At 37.5% G+C, this 19,906-nt stretch overlaps 1 protein-coding gene across 1 annotated transcript in view; it reads left to right on the top strand.

The window, feature by feature from the left end:
* The first annotated feature begins 2,486 nt into the window (after positions 1-2,486).
* Positions 2,487-19,906, top strand: part of LOC131535824 (butyrophilin subfamily 1 member A1-like) — a 31,245-nt gene continuing 13,825 nt past the window's right edge. Inside the window, 6 exon segments of the mRNA XM_058768328.1 lie at positions 2,487-2,623; positions 2,965-3,040; positions 3,545-3,748; positions 3,751-3,897; positions 4,353-4,625; positions 4,846-4,953. Coding sequence (XP_058624311.1) covers positions 2,615-2,623; positions 2,965-3,040; positions 3,545-3,748; positions 3,751-3,897; positions 4,353-4,625; positions 4,846-4,953 — 817 coding nt within the window. The 5' untranslated portion in view covers positions 2,487-2,614.

Here is a 19,906-nt window from a genome sequence, read left to right as displayed (position 1 = left end):
AGCAATAAAAAATATACTAAAAACCTTGATTATTCTGGTTAGTCACATTGTACTGCTATTATTTTGAACAATACAGAATACAGTATATAGACGGCAAATAACTAATTCTTCTCCACTCTTCAAACACACAAAAACATTATCCTTTACAGACATAGTGTTTTTGTAAAGAAAACGCTGTACTATTCAAACATCAATTATTTATTTACCGTTGCATTGCGAAAAAGCAGAGATCTGTCTCCAGGCTGTGCGCTGCGTGTCAATCTGAATGGAGGCGGGTGAAGTTACGAGGTCTTGCTGAGAGCTTGATGATCCAATGGCATTACGAAGTTTTACTGACAAGTTATTTTAGTGCTTATCATTGGTTTACTATTTTTAAAACTCTCTGATTTAAAATAATAAAAACGAATTATAATCGACTCAAGTTTGGATAATTTTTCACAGCACCTGACTGAGCTAGGGTATGGCAACTCCATACTCTGCCATACGCAAACGCCGCCCCTGATCACACCACTGCTCACAAACAACAACGGGGACGCCAGAGTTGCAATTGCCTCCAATTTCAAAGATACAATGCATAGTAAACAAAACCTTTTTGCCAAATGCATGACAGAAATGTTTGCACTGAACTGTGGGTTCTTAGGGGGCTCCTGTTCTTAGGGTTTCCGCAAGTTTAATTGTTTATATTTAAGGCAATGAAAACTCTTAAATGGTACAAAAAGTCTTAATTATAAATGGTCTTAAATATGGGGATGGAAAAACAAGAAATGCTATAGTGATTCAACTTCAAAAGGCTGTGATTTCACTGAATAAATATGAGCACTGCACCTTTGTGTACTGCGGTTACTGGGGAAACCACTATATTCTGCTGTTCCCAAAGCGACACCTGCTGGCAGAGAATAAATTTGCTTTTTCAATAATCCCTTCTGATATTTTTGCTACAATTTTTAATTGTGAACCAGTGGATCAACAAGAAGCTAATGCATTATAAAAATCTAAACAATTAAGACACTGACTAAGATATATGTAATTCAATATAATAAGTAATTGTTCAATAAAGCAATAAGCCCCAAGAAGCTGTGGTTTACAGTGAATTTATAACAGCTAAGGGTGTTTTTTTCTCCGCTTCGTGTCATGCCTAACAACTCCCCTTAGCTGTTATAAATTCACTGTAAACCACAGCTTCTGGGGCTTATTGCTTTATTGAACAATTACTTATTATATTGAATTACATATATCTTAGTCAGTGTCTTAATTGTTTAGATTTTATAATGCATTAGCTTCTTGTTGATCCACTGGTTCACAATTAAAAAATTGTAGTAAACCATGGCTTCACGGGGCTTATTGCTTTAATAAAACGGTTATTCCATATACGTAGCAAGGTTTCAAAAAATAAAACAAAGCAAATAAAATGTAATGATATTAATAAAAACATTATTCTTCTGCCAAACAATGTAGTTCCTCAGAAACGGTTGTGGTTGCAACCATAGATTTATATAGATGCCCTACTGGACCACTCCAGGCACGTAGATGCGGCCGCCATCTTGGAACGGTCAACTTGTTGTCATTCACCATACTGTAGGTTCACACAGAGCCGTTGAGCCGTTCTGTGCAGGATTGTGGCGTCTTTCGGATATTCAGTGATTACTGAATGACGTCAAGTTGACCATTACAATATGGCAGACAGCTTACGTATAGACGGTTTCATCGGGCGCACGCACCTGGCGCGAAGTTAACTTCCGGTCTGTGTTTGTTTATCGGTCTGGTTAGTGGTGCCGGCTACAAACGCAGTTTAAAGTTAATGAAGTTGGGCTCAGGTGGTTGTGCTGTGTGATGTGTTTGCTTCCCATACATTTATTTATTTGTGGCGACCCGCAACGATATCAAAACTGACTGATTTTCCAAAAGGCTTCATTGAATAAAAATAAGCACGTACAGCACGTTTAAAAATCAAAACTTGTTATCAAAAAATAAAAAATAAAAAATCTACTTGGTTGTTGTTATTGATTCTATTTGGAAGTCTACCGGAAGTTAAGTTAGGGCCACAAAAGTGCGCATGCGCAGTAACATTTGTTTAAGTTTTTGCCGTTGCGGCCTCGTCACAATATGAAACAAACAGATGGGATAGCTTTTCCCCCCCACTGTGGTTTATAAAATTAATGCCAAGTTTCAGCAGTAAATATCATTCCCAAATTACTTTATCTGCTTTGAATGAAAAACTGACTGTTATAAGTCTGACTTGTGGATCCACAAATTGTAGGCTACATAGCAATTTAAGACAGAGAGAAGAAATCTATTAGCGTCCTTTAAATCATTGCTAAACAAAGTCACAGCTCTCCGCAAAGATCAGTTATAAGCTACAAGTCCTGCAATCAAAGCCAGAATAAGACACGCTTCTGTAAACAGAGAATGATTCCAGCAGCTGGATTATGATCAGATAGTGTTGTGGAGGGTGAGTCTTCAGGTGGATCGTTTAGTTCTAAATGAAAGTAAAACTGAGACGGGAATAATCTCTTTTTGATCTTTATGTACTGTCGTATCAACTTTTAGTTAATACCCATATAATCATATTAATAATTTATTCAGAGACTCTTGTGAAAGCATCAATGTTCAATTAATGTCGAAGGTAAGTCGAGAAACACATTTACCTGAACAACTGTGTGTCTATCGTGAGTGTGACTTGAGATCAGATGCGTTTAACCGGTAGGTCTTTAAGTGATACTAAACTATATAAACCCTTTTTTTGTTTTAAAAAGGATAAAGTCAAATAATACTACATGTAGATACACATTGTACATTTGGTCCTGCTTTGTCTGGACTAATTTAACCAACTGACTCTAGATCTGTATGTAAATTGTTGTATTCATCCCATAAGTGTAAATGTGCAAGTATTCAGAGCCAACACATGCATGTTAACACACGAGATGACTGTTTATTATACTTTTTTTTCTTCTTCTTTCATTTTAGCATCGGTGTCCTTTAGAGATGAAGCTCATTTGTTTGACTTTGCTGATTATTAGAGGAATTACAGATTCAAGATCAGGTAATTATTCACACCCATATAAAGAGCTGAAGTGTGTGTTCATGTCGATTCATCGTCCAGCTGAACTATATTTATAGGTCTAATTATAGTTTAATTCATAGTTTATGTGATAATGGCTGGCTCACTGTAATATTACATTGCATAATGTCACATTATGCCATTTAGTGCATGGCTACTTATTTTATTAACCACAGAACAGAAACTGTAGGTCTCCTGGATGAATGGTCAGTTATTTAACATTGCCATAGACAACCGTCATTGTTCAGAAGCATTGACTAATTAGAATAAACTTAGAATTTACAGAGCCATGTAATAATATTTAATAAAACAGAGAAAAATGCACACAATCAGTGTTTTTAAGCAGACATGTTCGGATGCAGAGCTGTGTGGAGAAGGACAGTTACTGCTTTACATGGGAACGCTGTAGCCCTTGCCCTGCTGAAGGGTGACAGTTCAACTGACAGGAGGTTCACTTTTAATTAGACCTTTCTTTCTCTTTTACAGAGCAGTATGAAGTCGTGGGAGCTGCAGGTCCTGTGCTTGCTGTAGCTGGTGAAGATGTGATTCTGCCCTGTTCAGTCAAACCCAGCATCAGTGTTGTGGACATGAGAGTGGAGTGGTTTAGACTTGATCTGAGAGACTCACAACTAGTGCATCTCTATGAGGATCATGTAGACAAAAACACAGATCAGATTCAGTCCTACAGAGGAGAACAGAACTGATCCATCAAGAACTACAGAGAGGAGATGCATCACTCAAACTCTCATCAGTCCGAGTCTCTGATGAAGGACTTTATAAGTGTTTTATTCAGTCCAGATCCTGGTTTGATGATGCCACTGTTAATGTCAGTGTTGAAGGTGAGAAAACCATTCAAAACTAAAGTCTGGAATACACTACACAACTTAAAATCTGAATCAGATTGGCATCATACACTTATCGACATTGTAAAGAGTCAAAAAAGAAAGCTGTCCATCATACACTGAATGACTGAGGATCACAACAAACTCACGCAGAAACATGCACCTTGTTGCTAGGAGACGTGTGACAAATGAAAACAATATGAGTTCTAAAATCGGCTGAAAATATCAAACATATCTGATATCCTCCGACTGGATGGAATCAAAGTCTGAATTTTGATTTTCTATGAAATCTGTCAACTGTAATCTGCAGACTGGCTCTGACTGTCAGCAGCTAGCGTCAGTGTTCGGACTGTAAATCAGGGCAAAAGTTGTGTGGTGTATTCCAGCCTTAACATGCTCTAACTAACTTAAAGTCAGAACAACAACAGAACATCCTTCTTGTTTATCTGTAGCTGTAGGTCGTCCTCCGGTGATCACTGTAGATGGGTTTGATCATTCAGGAGGGCTTCATCTACAGTGTGAATCTGAAGGTTGGAACCCTGAACCTGATCTTGAGTGGCTGAACAGTGAAGGAGTCGGTTTGAGTTCAGAAACAACAGAGAAACACAGAAACACAGATGGATTCAGTGTGAAACACACCGTAACTGTATATGAGAGAGACAGCAAGATTCACTGCAGATTCAGACTGAAGCATCACATGCTGGAGACACTGATAATCACCACAAGTAACTACTGACACTTTTATTACTGTAATGTTTTGTCATCTTCTCGTGGTATATTTGATGAAATAAAAGGATTTAATTATCATCAGCTTAGTTTATTAAGTTAAGTTAAGCTAAAACATTTTACTGACTATGTACCATTCAGAACTGAACATTATTTTTAATCATCTCATCAAAATAGTTTGATTTGCACGATGTGCTTAATTGCTGTTTTGTGTTACAGGTAACATGTTTAATTCTTGGAGGACATCAGTCATCATGATTTCAGTTTTTGTTGTGCTCGGTGTGATTGCTGGAATACTGATAGCTGTGTTTGCTCATAAAAACAAAGGTAAAATGCTTGTTTTCTTGTTATTGTAATTATTTTATTTTTTTTATTTTTTTTGCAAATAAGGCAGTATCGTGTTTAATTTTCAAGGCAAGGCAAGTTTATACAGCACATTTCATACACAATGATAATTCAAAGTGCTTTACATAAAAAAGGATTAAAATTATCATACAAATAATCACAATAAAAGCAAATAATTAAAATTTTAAAATGATTAAAGAAAATATTTAAAATGAAGTAAACATCTGAGAATAATAATAAAAAATGAGGATACATAAAATACAGTGCAATCATTCGGATGTAGCTCAGTGCTCATTCAGTAAATGCACAGCTCAACAGATGTGTTAAGTCTATATTTAAATATGGCTAATGTTTTAGCACATCTGATCTCTTCTGGAAGCTGATTCCAGCTGCGGGCGGCATAATAGCTAAAAGCAGACTGCCCTTGTTTTGAGTGAACCCTTGGTGTTTCTTGATCCTAATGATCTGAGTGATCTGTTAGTTTATATTCAGTGAGCATTTCTGCAATGTATTGAAGTCCTAGACCATTGAGTGATTTATAAATGAGTAATAATACTTTAAAATCATTCAAATGAATCCTAAATATCACACCACACACTATAGGAGCAAAACGGTTTAATCTTGGTTTAATTTTTTTCCTCATGTTTGTCCATCATGGTCAAAAAAGTTTGTTTGACCTTCTTCGGCGCACACCTCTGAGTTGACTTGAGAGCATAAATACATTATGCACCCTCTAGTGGCATGAAATAAAATTACAACCAAAAAATGGCTCCTACACACCAGCCCCTAAATGTTTATGACTGGGAGAAAAATAAACAATTCAATTAACATACTGTATTTACATAAGGAGCCATGAGTTACAAAAACAAATACATCAAAATACTAAAATCATTCATCTTCAATATTCAATATCTTCAACACCTTTTTTTCAATAAATAACCCAACAAAATAAATAAGCAAGCAATTCTATTTTATGCATTCATGAGTTCTCCAAACATTATTGTCTTACGTTTCTATTAAAAGACACATATTTTTACTGGTCTTGTTATTACAAACTATTATTATTAAATTATTATAACTAAACCCTTTTGATCTGGGAACGTTTCCAGCACTTTTCCGAGCATCCAAGAATCGCGAGGGGCCACAGTGTCTGCAATGAGAACAATGTCACCTGGTTGAAAATTACGTCTTTCCTTGGTCCACTTTTGCCTTTCTTGATATAGAGGTAAGTACTCTTTTATCCACCTCTTCCAAACGAGGTCAGAGAGGTATTGTACCTGCCTCCATCTTCTTCTTGTATACTGGTCCTTTTCATCAAACAGCCCAGGAGGCAGGATTGGTGTTTTTCTCATTGTAAGAAGATGGTTGGGAGTGAGTGGCTCTAAATCGTTTGGATCATCAGACACTTTGGTAAGGGGTCGATCATTTAGGATAGCCTCTATTTCACACAGAAAGGTGTGCAATCCCTCATCATCCAGTGTTTGCTGACATTGAACTGAAGACAATACTTTTCTTGCCATTCTTATGATGCGTTCCCATGTACCTCCATCGCGTGGAACCGCGGCTGGATTAAAACTCCACTTGATGCCTTTGTGTGCCAAGGTTTTCTGCATCATGTTTTGATTCAAGTCTGCAACGGCCCTTTCTCAATTCTCCTTTTGTGTCGAATACAATTTGTTCCATTGTCAGATCTTAAATGTGACACTTGTCCTCTTCTACATATGAACCTGTGCAATGCATTAATGCAGAAGTCAGTGTCTAGAGAATAAGCAACCTCCAAATGGACTGCTCTACTGGCTAAAAAATGACACCATAACGTTTCACGAGAGCGGCCTCTTTTACTTCAATCGGACCGAAGTAATCCTCCTATATTGGTAAATGGAGGTAGATCTACCGTCAACCTTTCTTCAGGTAAGTCAGCCATCAGTTGCTCACCTAATTTTGCTTTCTGTCACCTGCAAAAGACACAACTCGAAAGGATTCTCCTGGCAGCTGCATTGTCGTGGGTGATCCAGTACTTTCTTCTTAATTTAGAAAGAATATGGTTCCTTCCACCATGACCAATCTGTTTATGGATGTGCTTAAGGATAAGCTTTGAAATATGCTGATCTTTGGAGAGAATTACAGGATGCTTTACGTCTTCCGGCATTGCGATCTTGCATAGCCGACCACCAACTCTCAACAGTCCATCTTCAAGAATGGGGTTTAGCTTATAAATAGTACCATCCCTTCTGATTTTTACATTTCCCAGATTCTAATGAAGCAATTTCCACGCTGAATATCTCTCGTTGACAGAATTGGATGATGGCTTTTTCTGCTGCCAAGAGGTCATCTGAAGTTGTGCTATCAGTCCAAAAACATGAAAAAAACTTAAGCATTTTATCAATGCGAACAGCTAAAACAGTGGCAGTTAGCTCTAGTCGAGGAATGGTGACTGGTTTACGAGGTGTCACTCTAGAATTACCAAGAAGAAAGATGATATGACTATTCTGTAATCTAAGATAAGTCACAGAGCCATATCCCTTTTCACTGGCATCTCAAAAGTGGTGTAGTTGACTTTGAACAGGTTGTCCAAAGCCATGTGGCTTCAAACATCGATCAACTGCAAAGGCACTCAGATGATCCAGATTGGTAACCCGTTTGATCCACTGTTGGTCTTGAACTGGTGTAATCTCATCATCCCAGCTATAATTTGTCCTGCAGAACTCCTGTAGAATAAGCCTGACTGGAAGTATCAGTGGTGTCAAGTATCCCAAAGGATCATAGATTGAGCTGATCACTGAAAAAATCCCACGTCTACTGTGCATTCGCTCTTTGCAGACAGTCTTGAAGTTGAATGTGTCTGTCTGCACACACCACTGGAGTCCTAGAGCCCTTTTTACCGGCAGGTGATCCCGGTCCAAGTTAAGCTCAGTGATATTTTTGGATCGGTCTTGCGCTGGAATAGATTGCAAAACCTCACGGCTGTTGCTGACCCATTGTGTCAGATGGAAACCACCTTTGTGACAGAGAGAAGCCAGATCTTTGGCCATCTGGATTGCTTCCTCCTCTGATGGTTGGCTCTTCAGACAATCATCCATATAGAAATTCTTGTAGACAGTGGCAAATTACCTCTAAATCAATACTGTGTTGATTATCTTCTGCAGTCTTCCTTGGAGCAAAGCATGCACAGCTGGGTGATGAAACTAAATGAACAGTCATTCAAAGTTCAATGATATCTGGTGTTACATCACCATCAGGCCGCCACAGGAAACCAAGGAAGTCTTTATCCTCATCAGTCACTCTAACTTGATAAAACATTGCCCGAACATCAGTCATGAAGGCAACTGGTTCCTGCCTAAACCTTAAAAGAACTCCAATCACTGAGCTAGTGAGGTTAGGGCCTTGCAACAACTGACAGTATAAAGAAGTTCCCTTGAATTCTGCTCCACAGTCAAAAACAACCCGCAACTTGTCTTTACGGGGGCGGTACACTCCATGATGCGGAATGTACCAAACCTTACCATCATGTCGCTCAAGCGTTGGCACTTTTTCAGCATATCCCTGGTCAACCATATTATTGATGAAGTCTGTATTCCTGCTGGAATTTCTTGTTCCTTTTTGAATTTTTTTTCCTTATTCCAAGGAGGCGCTGCTTGGCAATGGAGAGATTGTTAGGCATAGTAACATCCTTGCTTTTGAATGGCAGTTTCAAACTGTAGCGTCCTTCTTTGAGGTTTACAGACTCTTTCATAATCTCCATGAATTTAACATCTTCTCTAGACATTTTTTCTTTGTCTTCAAACATGTTCCCATTAAAATCATTCTCATATTGCTTCTCCAATAGCAATTCCAATCTTTTTACATCAGTTCTGTTCACAGTAACAGTATGTGACCTGTGTGTGAAAAAATCAGTCACAATGAATAGTTTTTTAAACATTTTTTAGTTTTTCAAAATGATATATTATTTGTTGGAATCTGATGAAAAATGACTGAGCTACACCTGTATAAAGTCGACAAAGTCAGCAAAGTAACTTCTGTCAGGACCACTGTTGTCAAAGATGATTGACAATTAGCATACAGTTTGGATTGGCTCCCTGTGCATCCATGCATCCTAGCATGGATGAGAGCAGGGAGAGCAGCGATAACTCCCCAGGGTAAACAGAACAGAACCAACAAATGTATTGCAGATATCCTTAAAGTTCAGTAATTTATGTACACGTTTTAGAATTATTCTGATTCAAATGAGAATCAGAAGGCTGAAACCTGACTGACAGAGGAGGAGTTGGGGATGGAGGAGGGTAATTAGCTATTGAGCAATGCGAAAACTGCTGATAATACTGACGGACCTTATATATGGATGCTTAGATAGGTGTCGTATTCCTATAGGTAGATGGGGATCAGCTGAGAGTCAGCTGATGCGAGCGTGACTAACGTGACCTGCCAGAACTAACGCTATGCTTGATTTCTGAGAAAAATCAAGTTAAAGTTTTCTGAAGGTTCCAAAGCAAAATCACCAAGCAATGTTGCATTGTTTCCTCCACTTCCTTCCTTAATATTAATAAATATATCAATAATCACAATATAGACATTGTTTTATTTTATCTTTGTTATTAAAAATAAGAACAGATGCAAAAAACAACAATAGAACAAATATAAGGAAGAAACAAATAACCTAGTGCATTACTTTTTTTCACTTTAAAATTGACGTGACATACGGCCAAGTATGGTGACCCATGCTCGGAGTTTGTGCTCTGCAATTAACCCATCCAAAGTGCACACACACACCGTGAACACACACCCAGAGCAGTGGGCAGCCATTTATGCTGCAGCGCCGAGGAGCAGTTGGGGGTTCGGTGCCTTGCTCAAGGGCACCTCAGTCGTGGTATTGAGGATGGAGAGGCGCTGTACATTCACTCCCCAACCTACAATTCCTGCCGGCCCGAGACTCGAACCCGCAAACTTTGGATTACGAGTCCAACTCTCTAACTTTAGAGTCTTTTACATCTAAACAAAAATATTAAATTAAGAAAACCAAATAATAAAATGTAAAAATCACTTCAGTGTGGTCATTACAAATAATCTGCTTATTAAAACTACAAAAGCAGTTCAATCAAGAGCAGCGATCTTTTTGTTAGATTATCATTGAGACAGAAGACCTATATAATAAGACCTACTGTACTGCATGGATCTAATATAGTGTTACACAATCAGGGCCCGTATTCACAAAACATCTTAAGGCTAAAAGTAGCTCCTAACTCGCAGATTTAGGAGAAAATCTTAAAAATAGTGGGCGTGTCTGTCACAAATCCTGTCCATGCACTTCCGTTTGCTCACCACCAGATGTCGTCTTCTCTTTACATTTACTCTCACACCACACAGACTTTTACGTCACTCCGGACTACAGTTCCCATGATCCATTGCACTGATTGCACATACACAGCTGAATCCATTTAGACACATAAAGCTTGCAAATGGATCTGCATGTCTCATGTCTCGTTCGCCCCGTAACTGTCAGTCCTAAATTTAGGACTCCTAAATTTTTGCTCTAAGAGTATTTCACAAAGCGTTTTAGCACTAAAACTAGGTCCTAAATCTGTGAAACGTTAGGAGTAGTGAAGAGGACTCCTAAGACCAACTCACAACTATCCTAAAATGGCTGTTGCCGGCAATTTGCCTCAGAATATAAACATTTTAGAAACATTTGACGATAATGAGCCTTTAAAATGGTATCACCTTTAAGGTTTGGAGGTTATCCCAACTCCAAATTTTCCTTTGATTATATCCTTTTCATTAACCAGTTGGGAAAGAAGTAACAGATGTTCTTGCTTCCAGTTTGGTTTTCTTTTACGTTTGCATGTCTTGCTATTCTACTCCGTTAATTAAAAGGCGGTTTATATGCATCCGCTACAAGAAGCATACGTGTAAGAGACTGACAATTATAAAACATATATTTGTTTAATTAGTGACACTTAGCCTGCATGTTAAAATCTCTATTTGAATGTGGCAATTAACATTATTTTTTAAACCTTTATTTGGATATGGCAACATAATATCGTGCTCTACAATATTTCTATGAATAAATCTCTGACCGAGACTATCAACCAATCACTGTGTGCATAGTTAATAAGCATGCTGACATCATCCATAGTAGGGATGTGCCCGAAGCCGAACACCTTATTCGGAAAGGCACGGATAATGGCTTCAAAATGAATAACGGATTTATCCGAATAACAAAAAAAATATTCGGCAGACAATCGTTTGCTGGAACAGCACTACATTAGTGAGGTCTGCGGTTGTTAAGATTTGTGCAATAATAATTGCTTTGATAGCGTTTGACACAGTTTCGTACAGATAATATCATGGTGATCATTGCGTTTGTCTAACGAATGTGGTCTCCTCAGCAAATTAAAACTATCCGCGCTCCTTTTTGATTGCTGCCTGTCAGCGCCGAAGCAGTGTTGCCAGATATTGCTACAAAAACAAACACAACTAATCTCCTGACAAATGCACCACAATAAGTTTAAATCTTGTATTTTGCAAATAGGAAACATAATCTCTAACCTCCACCTTCATCCTCCCACTTTATTAATGCCCTAATTACTTTATTAACGCTGTTACATTAACCCTCATAAGCATCCCATTTCCTGTTTACACTAAAGACCTTTAGTGTAATTGTAAAAAAAAAAAATACATTTTTAATGATATACAAATAATATATCATTTTTTTTTGTTTACTTCTCATCTATACATTAATGCTGTGTTTTGGGAGATATGAAGTACTTTTGTACCTGTTTACCACAAAAATCCTCAACTACACCATTAGCTTGCATGAGAAATATTAAATTATTATGAATAAATCTCTTAAATGATTATCTAAATTGAATTTAAATCGTTTCTGGATATTGATGTAGGTGTTAGGTGTACAATTCTGCCATCTGGTGGTTAGAGAAAAACTTGTAGAAATCACAGTTTTTGAAAGAATAGTGTAATGACCATATATATCCAGCAGAGGCCCATAGAGAGCCATTCATTTTTCTGAAAGTGGTCAACTGCTCCTCTCACAACTTTTCTGATATATATTTTGTAAGTATATATCGAAACATTATAAAATACATTAAAAACAGTATTTTTGCCAAAGTTTAGAATTAGTTTTTGTGGTTTGATGTATTTTGAAGAGCCCGTTTTGCAATAATGCCACATAAATTTGCAGAAATGTAAATAAAAAAATAAATAAATAAAAAAATAAACTAAACTAAAAACAACAACTGCAATAAGCAGATATGAATGCTGGGTATGTGTGTAAGAGAGAGTGTGTGTTCGTGTGTGTGTGTGTACGTATGTAAGTGAGTATGCTCGTTCCACATTGCATTTGTGCTCTAGTATCAGGCTTTAATTTTTTTGTGTGGACATTTTCAGATTTATGCAGAATTTATTGATTTTATTTGCCAAATTCTATAAAAATGCTCTTTGTTGCAGTCACACGTGTGTTTTGTGTGTGTGTGTGCGGCGTGTGCGTGTGCGTGTGCGTGTGAGTGAGCATGTCTTTTCTACATTGCATTTGTGATCTAGTACCAGGCCTTCATTTCTGTGTGAAAATTTTCAGACTTATGCTGGATTTATTAATTTATTTAAAAATTACATACCTTCAGAACAACGAATCAAGCCCTTTTTTATGTGAATACAGATACAAATTTTTGAAAAGTAACAAAATCTTATTCCATTGAGATGAAGGAAACATATTTATTAACTAAAGAAAAGTCGATTGGGGTCATACTGACCCCAAAGGCCTTATAAGGGTTAAGTATTAAAACAAGTCCAGCGAAAGCTTAAAATAACTAGATCTGGCAACATGGAGCAGAGTGGAGGCTGCACTTGCGCCAAGCCCCTCCTGCGTTTCGCAGCTGCTGCGAGTCAGCCACATGAATTTATTCAGCGACATGATTTTAAATAATTTTTCATAAGGTTTTCAAATGTTATTTTTGAACATGAAACATTTACGGAGGTCTGGACCTCATAGCTGGCTATGGGCCTGGATGTGTAAAGTGAATGAGTGTAAAAACGCATTACATTTGCCCTTTTGTGAATGACATTACATTTAATTATACAAGGCGAAGAAAAGCGATGTTTGATCAAGGCTTTTGGAGGGTCCAAATTATTTGTTGCACTCTGTTGATAAAAAAAAAAAACTCGTAAATGATCACAGACTCCCACAACACATGATCTAAGTTACTCAAAGTTCAAGCCAGCTTTATTGTCATTCTGCTATGATAGGCTACTGAACACTTTCTTTCCATTTCTATTTCTTTTTTTTCTACTAGTGCTCTCATTTAAGATTATGGATGCTTGTCTCTTGTCAAATTTGTACAGAAAGTTTCACTGGAAAATTTTAAATAGAATATATTTTAAATTGAAGATATTTACAGTTATAATTTTAATAAAAAATAATACTTTCTTTAGTTATACCAGGCATATTTGTTAAATGAAAACTACGAATATAACAGATTTGCATTTAAAATGGCATTTTCATGTAATTTGACGAACTTCCTGTTTAAGCCACGCCCACTTCCGGATCTATCCGAATACAGATACAGATACAGATAATTTTGATATTGTCACAGATACAGAAACAGATACAAATAATGGCTCCGCTGCACACCCCTAATCCATAGCAACGAGGTCAACCCCATTCTTACTCTGAGCTTAAGACTTCTCTCTATTCCTTAGTAAAAGTTTGTCTCAGCAGCTTTGTGAATAGGTTTTAAGAGAAAACTCTTTGCTAAAAACTTTTACTGCTATTTAGGAGAACTCTTAGTGGTAAGATAAAATGGTTCGTGAATACGGGCCCAGATGTTTTCCCAACAGTTACTCAAAAGTTAACTTAAGACATAACAGATTATGTTTGCATGAATAGCCTACTTAAATACTGTAATTCTGTGTATACAGTATGTATATGTGTCGGGATCGTGTGCTGGCGGAAACACCGTTATGTGTGCGATTCATCAGTCAGCAGCAACACGAGAAGCAAGCAGAGATTTCAGCACCTGACATTTGACCAAAATCGACATTTTATATTTTTTTTGTCTGTAGCTCAAAATTAACCTGTGTGCGTTCCGACTCATTTTGCCAGCATGGGTCACATTTACTTTGACAACTGCCAATGGAACTATTTATAACCCATCCCAGTAGGGTTCGAATGGCATACGGTCCATCTCCATGACAGTTTACAACTTCCCAGTGCTCAAGTAACCAATCAACAACTCTACGTCTGCTTGAATGTGTGGAATGTGAACAGCATCAAGATATGGCAACTCAGCCAAGTCCTCTTTCTTGACAATGTTATCTGGGCTTACAGGCATCTTGCTTTGTGTGTAAACTTCTGGTAGCCTCTAAAAGTCCTTGCCAGTGAGGCTTGAAATCTCCAAATTATTTACAACATACAGGTGCATCTCAATAAATTAGAATGTCGTGGAAAAGTTCATTTATTTCAGTAATTCAACTCAAATTGTGAAACTTGTGTATTAAATAAATTCAGTGCACACAGACTGAAGTAGTTTAAGTCTTCGGTTATTTTAATTGTGATGATTTTGGCTCACATTTAACAAAAACCCACCAATTCACTCTCAACAAATTAGAATATGGTGACATGCCAATCAGCTAATCAAAGGTTTCCTGAGCCTTCAAAATGGTCTCTCAGTTTGGTTCACTAGGCTACACAATCATGGGGAAGACTGCTGATCTGACAGTTGTCCAGAAGACGATCATTGACACCCTTCACAAGGAGGGTAAGCCACAAACATTCATTGCCAAAGAAGCTGGCTGTTCACAGAGTGCTGTATCCAAGCATGTTAACAGAAAGTTGAGGCCTTATGAGGATTGTCAAGCAAAATCCATTCAAGAATTTGGGTGAACTTCACAAGGAATGGACTGAGGCTGGGGTCAAGGCATCAAGAGCCACCACACACAGACGTGTCAAGGAATTTGGCTACAGTTGTCGTATTCCTCTTGTTAAGCCACTCCTGAACCACAGACAACGTCAGAGGCGTCTTACCTGGGCTAAGGAGAAGAAGAACTGGACTGTTGCCCAGTGGTCCAAATTCCTCTTTTCAGATGAGAGCAAGTTTTGTATTTTATTTGGAAACCAAGGTCCTTGAGTCTGGAGGAACTCATAGCCCAAATTGCTTGAAGTCCAGTGTTAAGTTTCCACAGTCTGTGATGATTTGGGGTGCAATGTCATCTGCTGGTGTTGGTCCATTGTGTTTTTTTGAAAACCAAAGTCACTGCACCTGTTTACCAAGAAATTTTGGAGCACTTCATGCTTCCTTCTGCTGACCAGCTTTTTAAAGATGCTGATTTCATTTTCCAGCAGGATTTGGCACCTGCCCACACTGCCAAAAGCACCAAAAGTTGGTTAAATGACCATGGTGTTGGTGTGCTTGACTGGCCAGCAAACTCACCAGATCTGAACCCCAGAGAGAATCTATGGGGTATTGTCAAGAGTAAAATGAGAAACAAGAGACCAAAAAATGCAGATGAGCTGAAGGCCACTGTCAAAGAAACCTGGGCTTCCATACCACCTCAGCAGTGCCACAAACTGATCACCTCCATGCCACGCCGAACTGAGGCAGTAATTAAAGCAAAAGGAGCCCCTACCAAGTATTGAGTACATATACAGTAAATGAACATACTTTCCAGAAGGCCAACAATTCACAAAAAATGTTTTGTTTTTGTTTTTTATTGGTCTTATGAAGTATTCTAATTTGTTGAGAGTGAATTGGTGGGTTTTTGTTAAATGTGAGCCAAAATCATCACAATTAAAATAACCAAAGCCAAACTACTTCAGTCTGTGTGCACTGAATTTATTTAATACACGTTTCACAATTTGAGTTGAATTACTGAAATAAATGAACTTTTCCACGACATTCTAATTTATTGAGATGCACCTGAAGCTTGTGACTGTTGATTTGGGACTCATTGTGAGCATTGAGATTTTTATCTTTCGTCCATTTAGATTTAACTTTCTCATCAAACTCTCTGAGCAAAATGTAGAAGTACTGCCTGTATCCAAAAAAGCATAAGTCTGGATGAGTTTGTTGCTCAATGCAGACTTAACTTGCAAAACTTGTCACCAAAAACATCCTAGTGTTATGCACATACACTTCAAACAGAATGTTGATAAAGCTGTTAACACAGATGGTAGTCACCATTACAGAAACAACTGCACCAACTGTAAACACACTTGTGTCTGCACAGGCGTGTAATCAGGGCTGGGAATAAACAGTGGCATTCTTCCTATTCTTCCAGTACAAGTTAAACGCCTTGCACACTCCTTGCTCCGATATCCAGTGTGCAGGCAGCCTTTAAAAAGCTTACCTTATTCCTTGTGCTTTGTCTTCTCAAACTGTTTACATTGTTATAGACAGTGATTTTGAGAACAAAACAGACAAGTGATAGGGTTACTCAGTCTGCTCTTAAATTGGTGAGTTGAATCTTCAGCCTTTGCCTTCATTTCCTTGGCTGTGTGTCTGTCAACATCAGTAACAGTAGTAAAGCTGTTACCTTTAAATTTCATCTTTGATAGATATTCTGTTTGTCCACATTCTTTGGCTTACTGATCATTCCTTTTTCCACATTCTGGATAAACCCAAATATTGGATCAGAGATGATTTTAACTTGGCATATCTTTGTAAAAAATACAATCTCCTTTGTTGTTTGTCGTGTCTTTGTGGCGGGCGGTGCAATTTTGAGACACATGCCGAGTTTTACTATTAAGAAAATCTGACTACGCCACCCTAGGAATTAACCCCAGAGAAAATACTCAAAAATTGGGTAATAAAGCACACAGGTTCGGTAAAGTATAAAAATACAAATGTTTATTAATACAAAAATGGTTTAAAATGCTAGACACTAAAATCAACAAGAAACACTAAACCGCACTTCAAACAAAAGAAAACAAATTACAAAAGGAAAAAGGTAATAATACAAACCAACTTTATATCATAGATGCAAACTGCTCACCTTTCGGTGAAAACTCACCTTTTTGAGATCAAAATAGGTCACCTACGAGATTCATGCAGATCAGATGAGAAAGTGTTTTGAGGGGTTATATTTTTTTTTTACAGTACCATCACCATTCAATACCCGGTTATAGTCAGCCGCTTTTAAATGCTTCTGTGTGTTTTTTTGTGTGTGCTCTGATTTAGAATTACAAAACCACACATTTATTTACAATGTGCTTTTGCAGTGTTGAGTTTTATAGCCAATAACAGGCATCTCTGTTGAAAGCAATGACCAGTCAGAGGTGTTTTCTGGTTAGTCAGAATCCGCTCTGAGCTCATTTTTGTTTTCTTAAGTAGAGTGATACATGCTCGCAGATCTACCTATTATAATGAGAGAGCGCATACACGGTGTAAATAAGAGATTGATTGTGTAGTTAGTCATTGATTATATCATTAATAATGACGGTCTGGCCAGAGAACAGTGTGAAACACGAGAGAACTGTGACCGCAGGAGTGCAGTCTGTACGTGTTCATAAAAACTACAGCATTTCTACTTGTTTTAGAGCCTTTTCAAATAAAATATTCGGCGAATGCATGTAATCCACCCATAAGAACACAACAAGAGCTGAATCCAGGTGTTTGTGATCTGTTTTAGTGTGAAAAAGCCTTGCGTCAGATTTCTGAGATCGCGAGCTCACTGCAGCGTCTCTTCATTAAACTTATGTATTTGCTCGTCTTAAAGCCTTCTGAAGGAAAACACTCCAGTGAATTTACAGAAAACAATTATAAGAACATAATTCTTTGTTTCACTGACATCTCCTCGCATCGCTCAGCAGTCGAATGGACAAAAAGGCTTCAGAACACATCATTTAAATGTCTCTTACAGCCTTCTACATTAAACACTCCAGCAAATCAACACAACACACTTAGAAGAACATATTGAAGAGGTAAAATACGTGCTTATGAGTGCTTATGAGATATTCTGTCTCGATCGCTCCTGGAGTGCGTTCGGGCTTCTCAGCTAGAATGGACAATCACATACAAGATTATTTCAAAATACATAATAGCTTGGCGAATATAATCGAGAACATTCGTTTATATCTCACATTTGTAAACATTCAAACATTTGTAATTGTTCAAACAATATTGACCATTTCATCTTAATGTTGTTCAGAGATGAAGGCTATAATGCTAATGTTGTCGAGGGAGCTACAGGACATCAAATCATTCAAGATCTGTTCAAACTGTTTGAAAATGTTTAAGTGACTAAATAAAAAATGCATATAAATTCATTATATTTTCATAAATTTTAATAAAGCCCAATATAGTAGCAAAAACTGTCATCTCCTAGACACCATTACTTTATCTTAATTTTAATGGTATTGACAATATATTTCTCAAGTTATCACACATAACTGAATGTACGTCCAAGGGACACTATATTAGTTATCTACTTTCATATCGTGCATATAATAGTACTCACATAAGGCGCGTCCATTGTGTAACTGCATCATCTACACAAACCATTGTGCTTGGACCCCGATGATCGCCTTGAGTTAAACCGCATTGTTTCAGTCACCTTCTGTGTCGTTGCCCACAACGCTTCGGTGACAGGACTTTTAAATAGCAAACAGGGAAAACAATAAAAGGCATGACCTATTTCGCATCCAGCTAGCCAACTCTGTTGAAGCTGTTGTCATAGCCTAGTAGGCTTTTTATTAGCATAGAAAATAGCAAGGGTCCATAGAAAAATACTGTTGTATGTTTCTTGCAGCGGGGCAGCTCAAGAGCGCTGGACATACAAGTACTCTGTCTCTTCTGCCAAGCCAACATCAAAGTTAGTTCACTAACTTTAGCTTCTAGTTTTACTTGCTATTCTACTTAAGTACAGTACTAAAATGTGTTATAATAGTATTTTTATAATAAATCCTAAAGCAAGAAGGGGGTGGAAATGGCAACTGAGCTAATGAGTGATCCTCTGCAGCCATCTACTGGATATAATTGTAAATTCATGTAATTGTTATGTTAAAGGTTTGTTTTCCTCCAGGATTTTTGGCACATTTTTTCATGTCATCTCCATTAATGAAAAGCGAACCTTTAACGTGAATTTTACAACACAATTGTAGAGTTATAAGATAATAAAGGCTATAAAATAATGTATAAGTATTTATACTTATACATTTAAAAATAAGTTTTTTTTTTTTTTTGGTTGCGTCTTTGTCACCTTTTTCACCCGTGATAAGTTTGCATCCCTGATTATATACATGTAACAATTATATGTATATGTAAAACAAAATAAAAATAAATAATACCAGCAGGGCTGAGGCTCCCAACGGCAGGAAACAATGAAGAGTTTGGTTTTACAAGAGCACACTTCCACGCACACACCACCATGCACTTTGATCACACTATCAGACACTCAAAGTGTAACGCTGCACACGATAAAGAAGAACCACCACCACAAGGAGGAAGAACAGTCTATAAAATTAGAAACTATAAAATGGACTTGAGGCACAATGCAATATGAACATTACTAATGAAGCAACTCCTCACAAAAGTGGGTATCAATACCAGACAGAAATAAGGAGGGAAAAACAATGAAACATTAGAAGGATCAAACAGTTGGTCACCTGAGATTACAAAACAACTTGAAATCAGATGTAAATGATCACATACAAGTCCAGTTGCATTAATAGATGACTGATCACATGCAACAAAAACTACAAACACCACAGAATTAAAGGTAAAAGAAAAAAAAAAAGTTAAATGTGTCAAACAAAGAAAAAGGAAACAGAGGCCAGTTTTATCTCCTATATAAACGAAAAGAGATGGTCAAGCCTCCCATAACAGGCCAGAAAAGAGAAACAGGGCACTAAAACGGCATGATAAGAAACAGATGAGCAGTCCCCTTTAATTAATGGTGACGACAGTGTCTGCATGGCTGTATAAACAGCAGC

This window comes from Onychostoma macrolepis, chromosome 03, assembly GCF_012432095.1.
Source record: "Onychostoma macrolepis isolate SWU-2019 chromosome 03, ASM1243209v1, whole genome shotgun sequence".
NCBI lineage: Eukaryota > Metazoa > Chordata > Actinopteri > Cypriniformes > Cyprinidae > Onychostoma > Onychostoma macrolepis.
The sequence above is the reverse complement of the archived record's forward strand: the minus strand, read 5'-3'. Positions and strand labels throughout refer to the sequence as shown.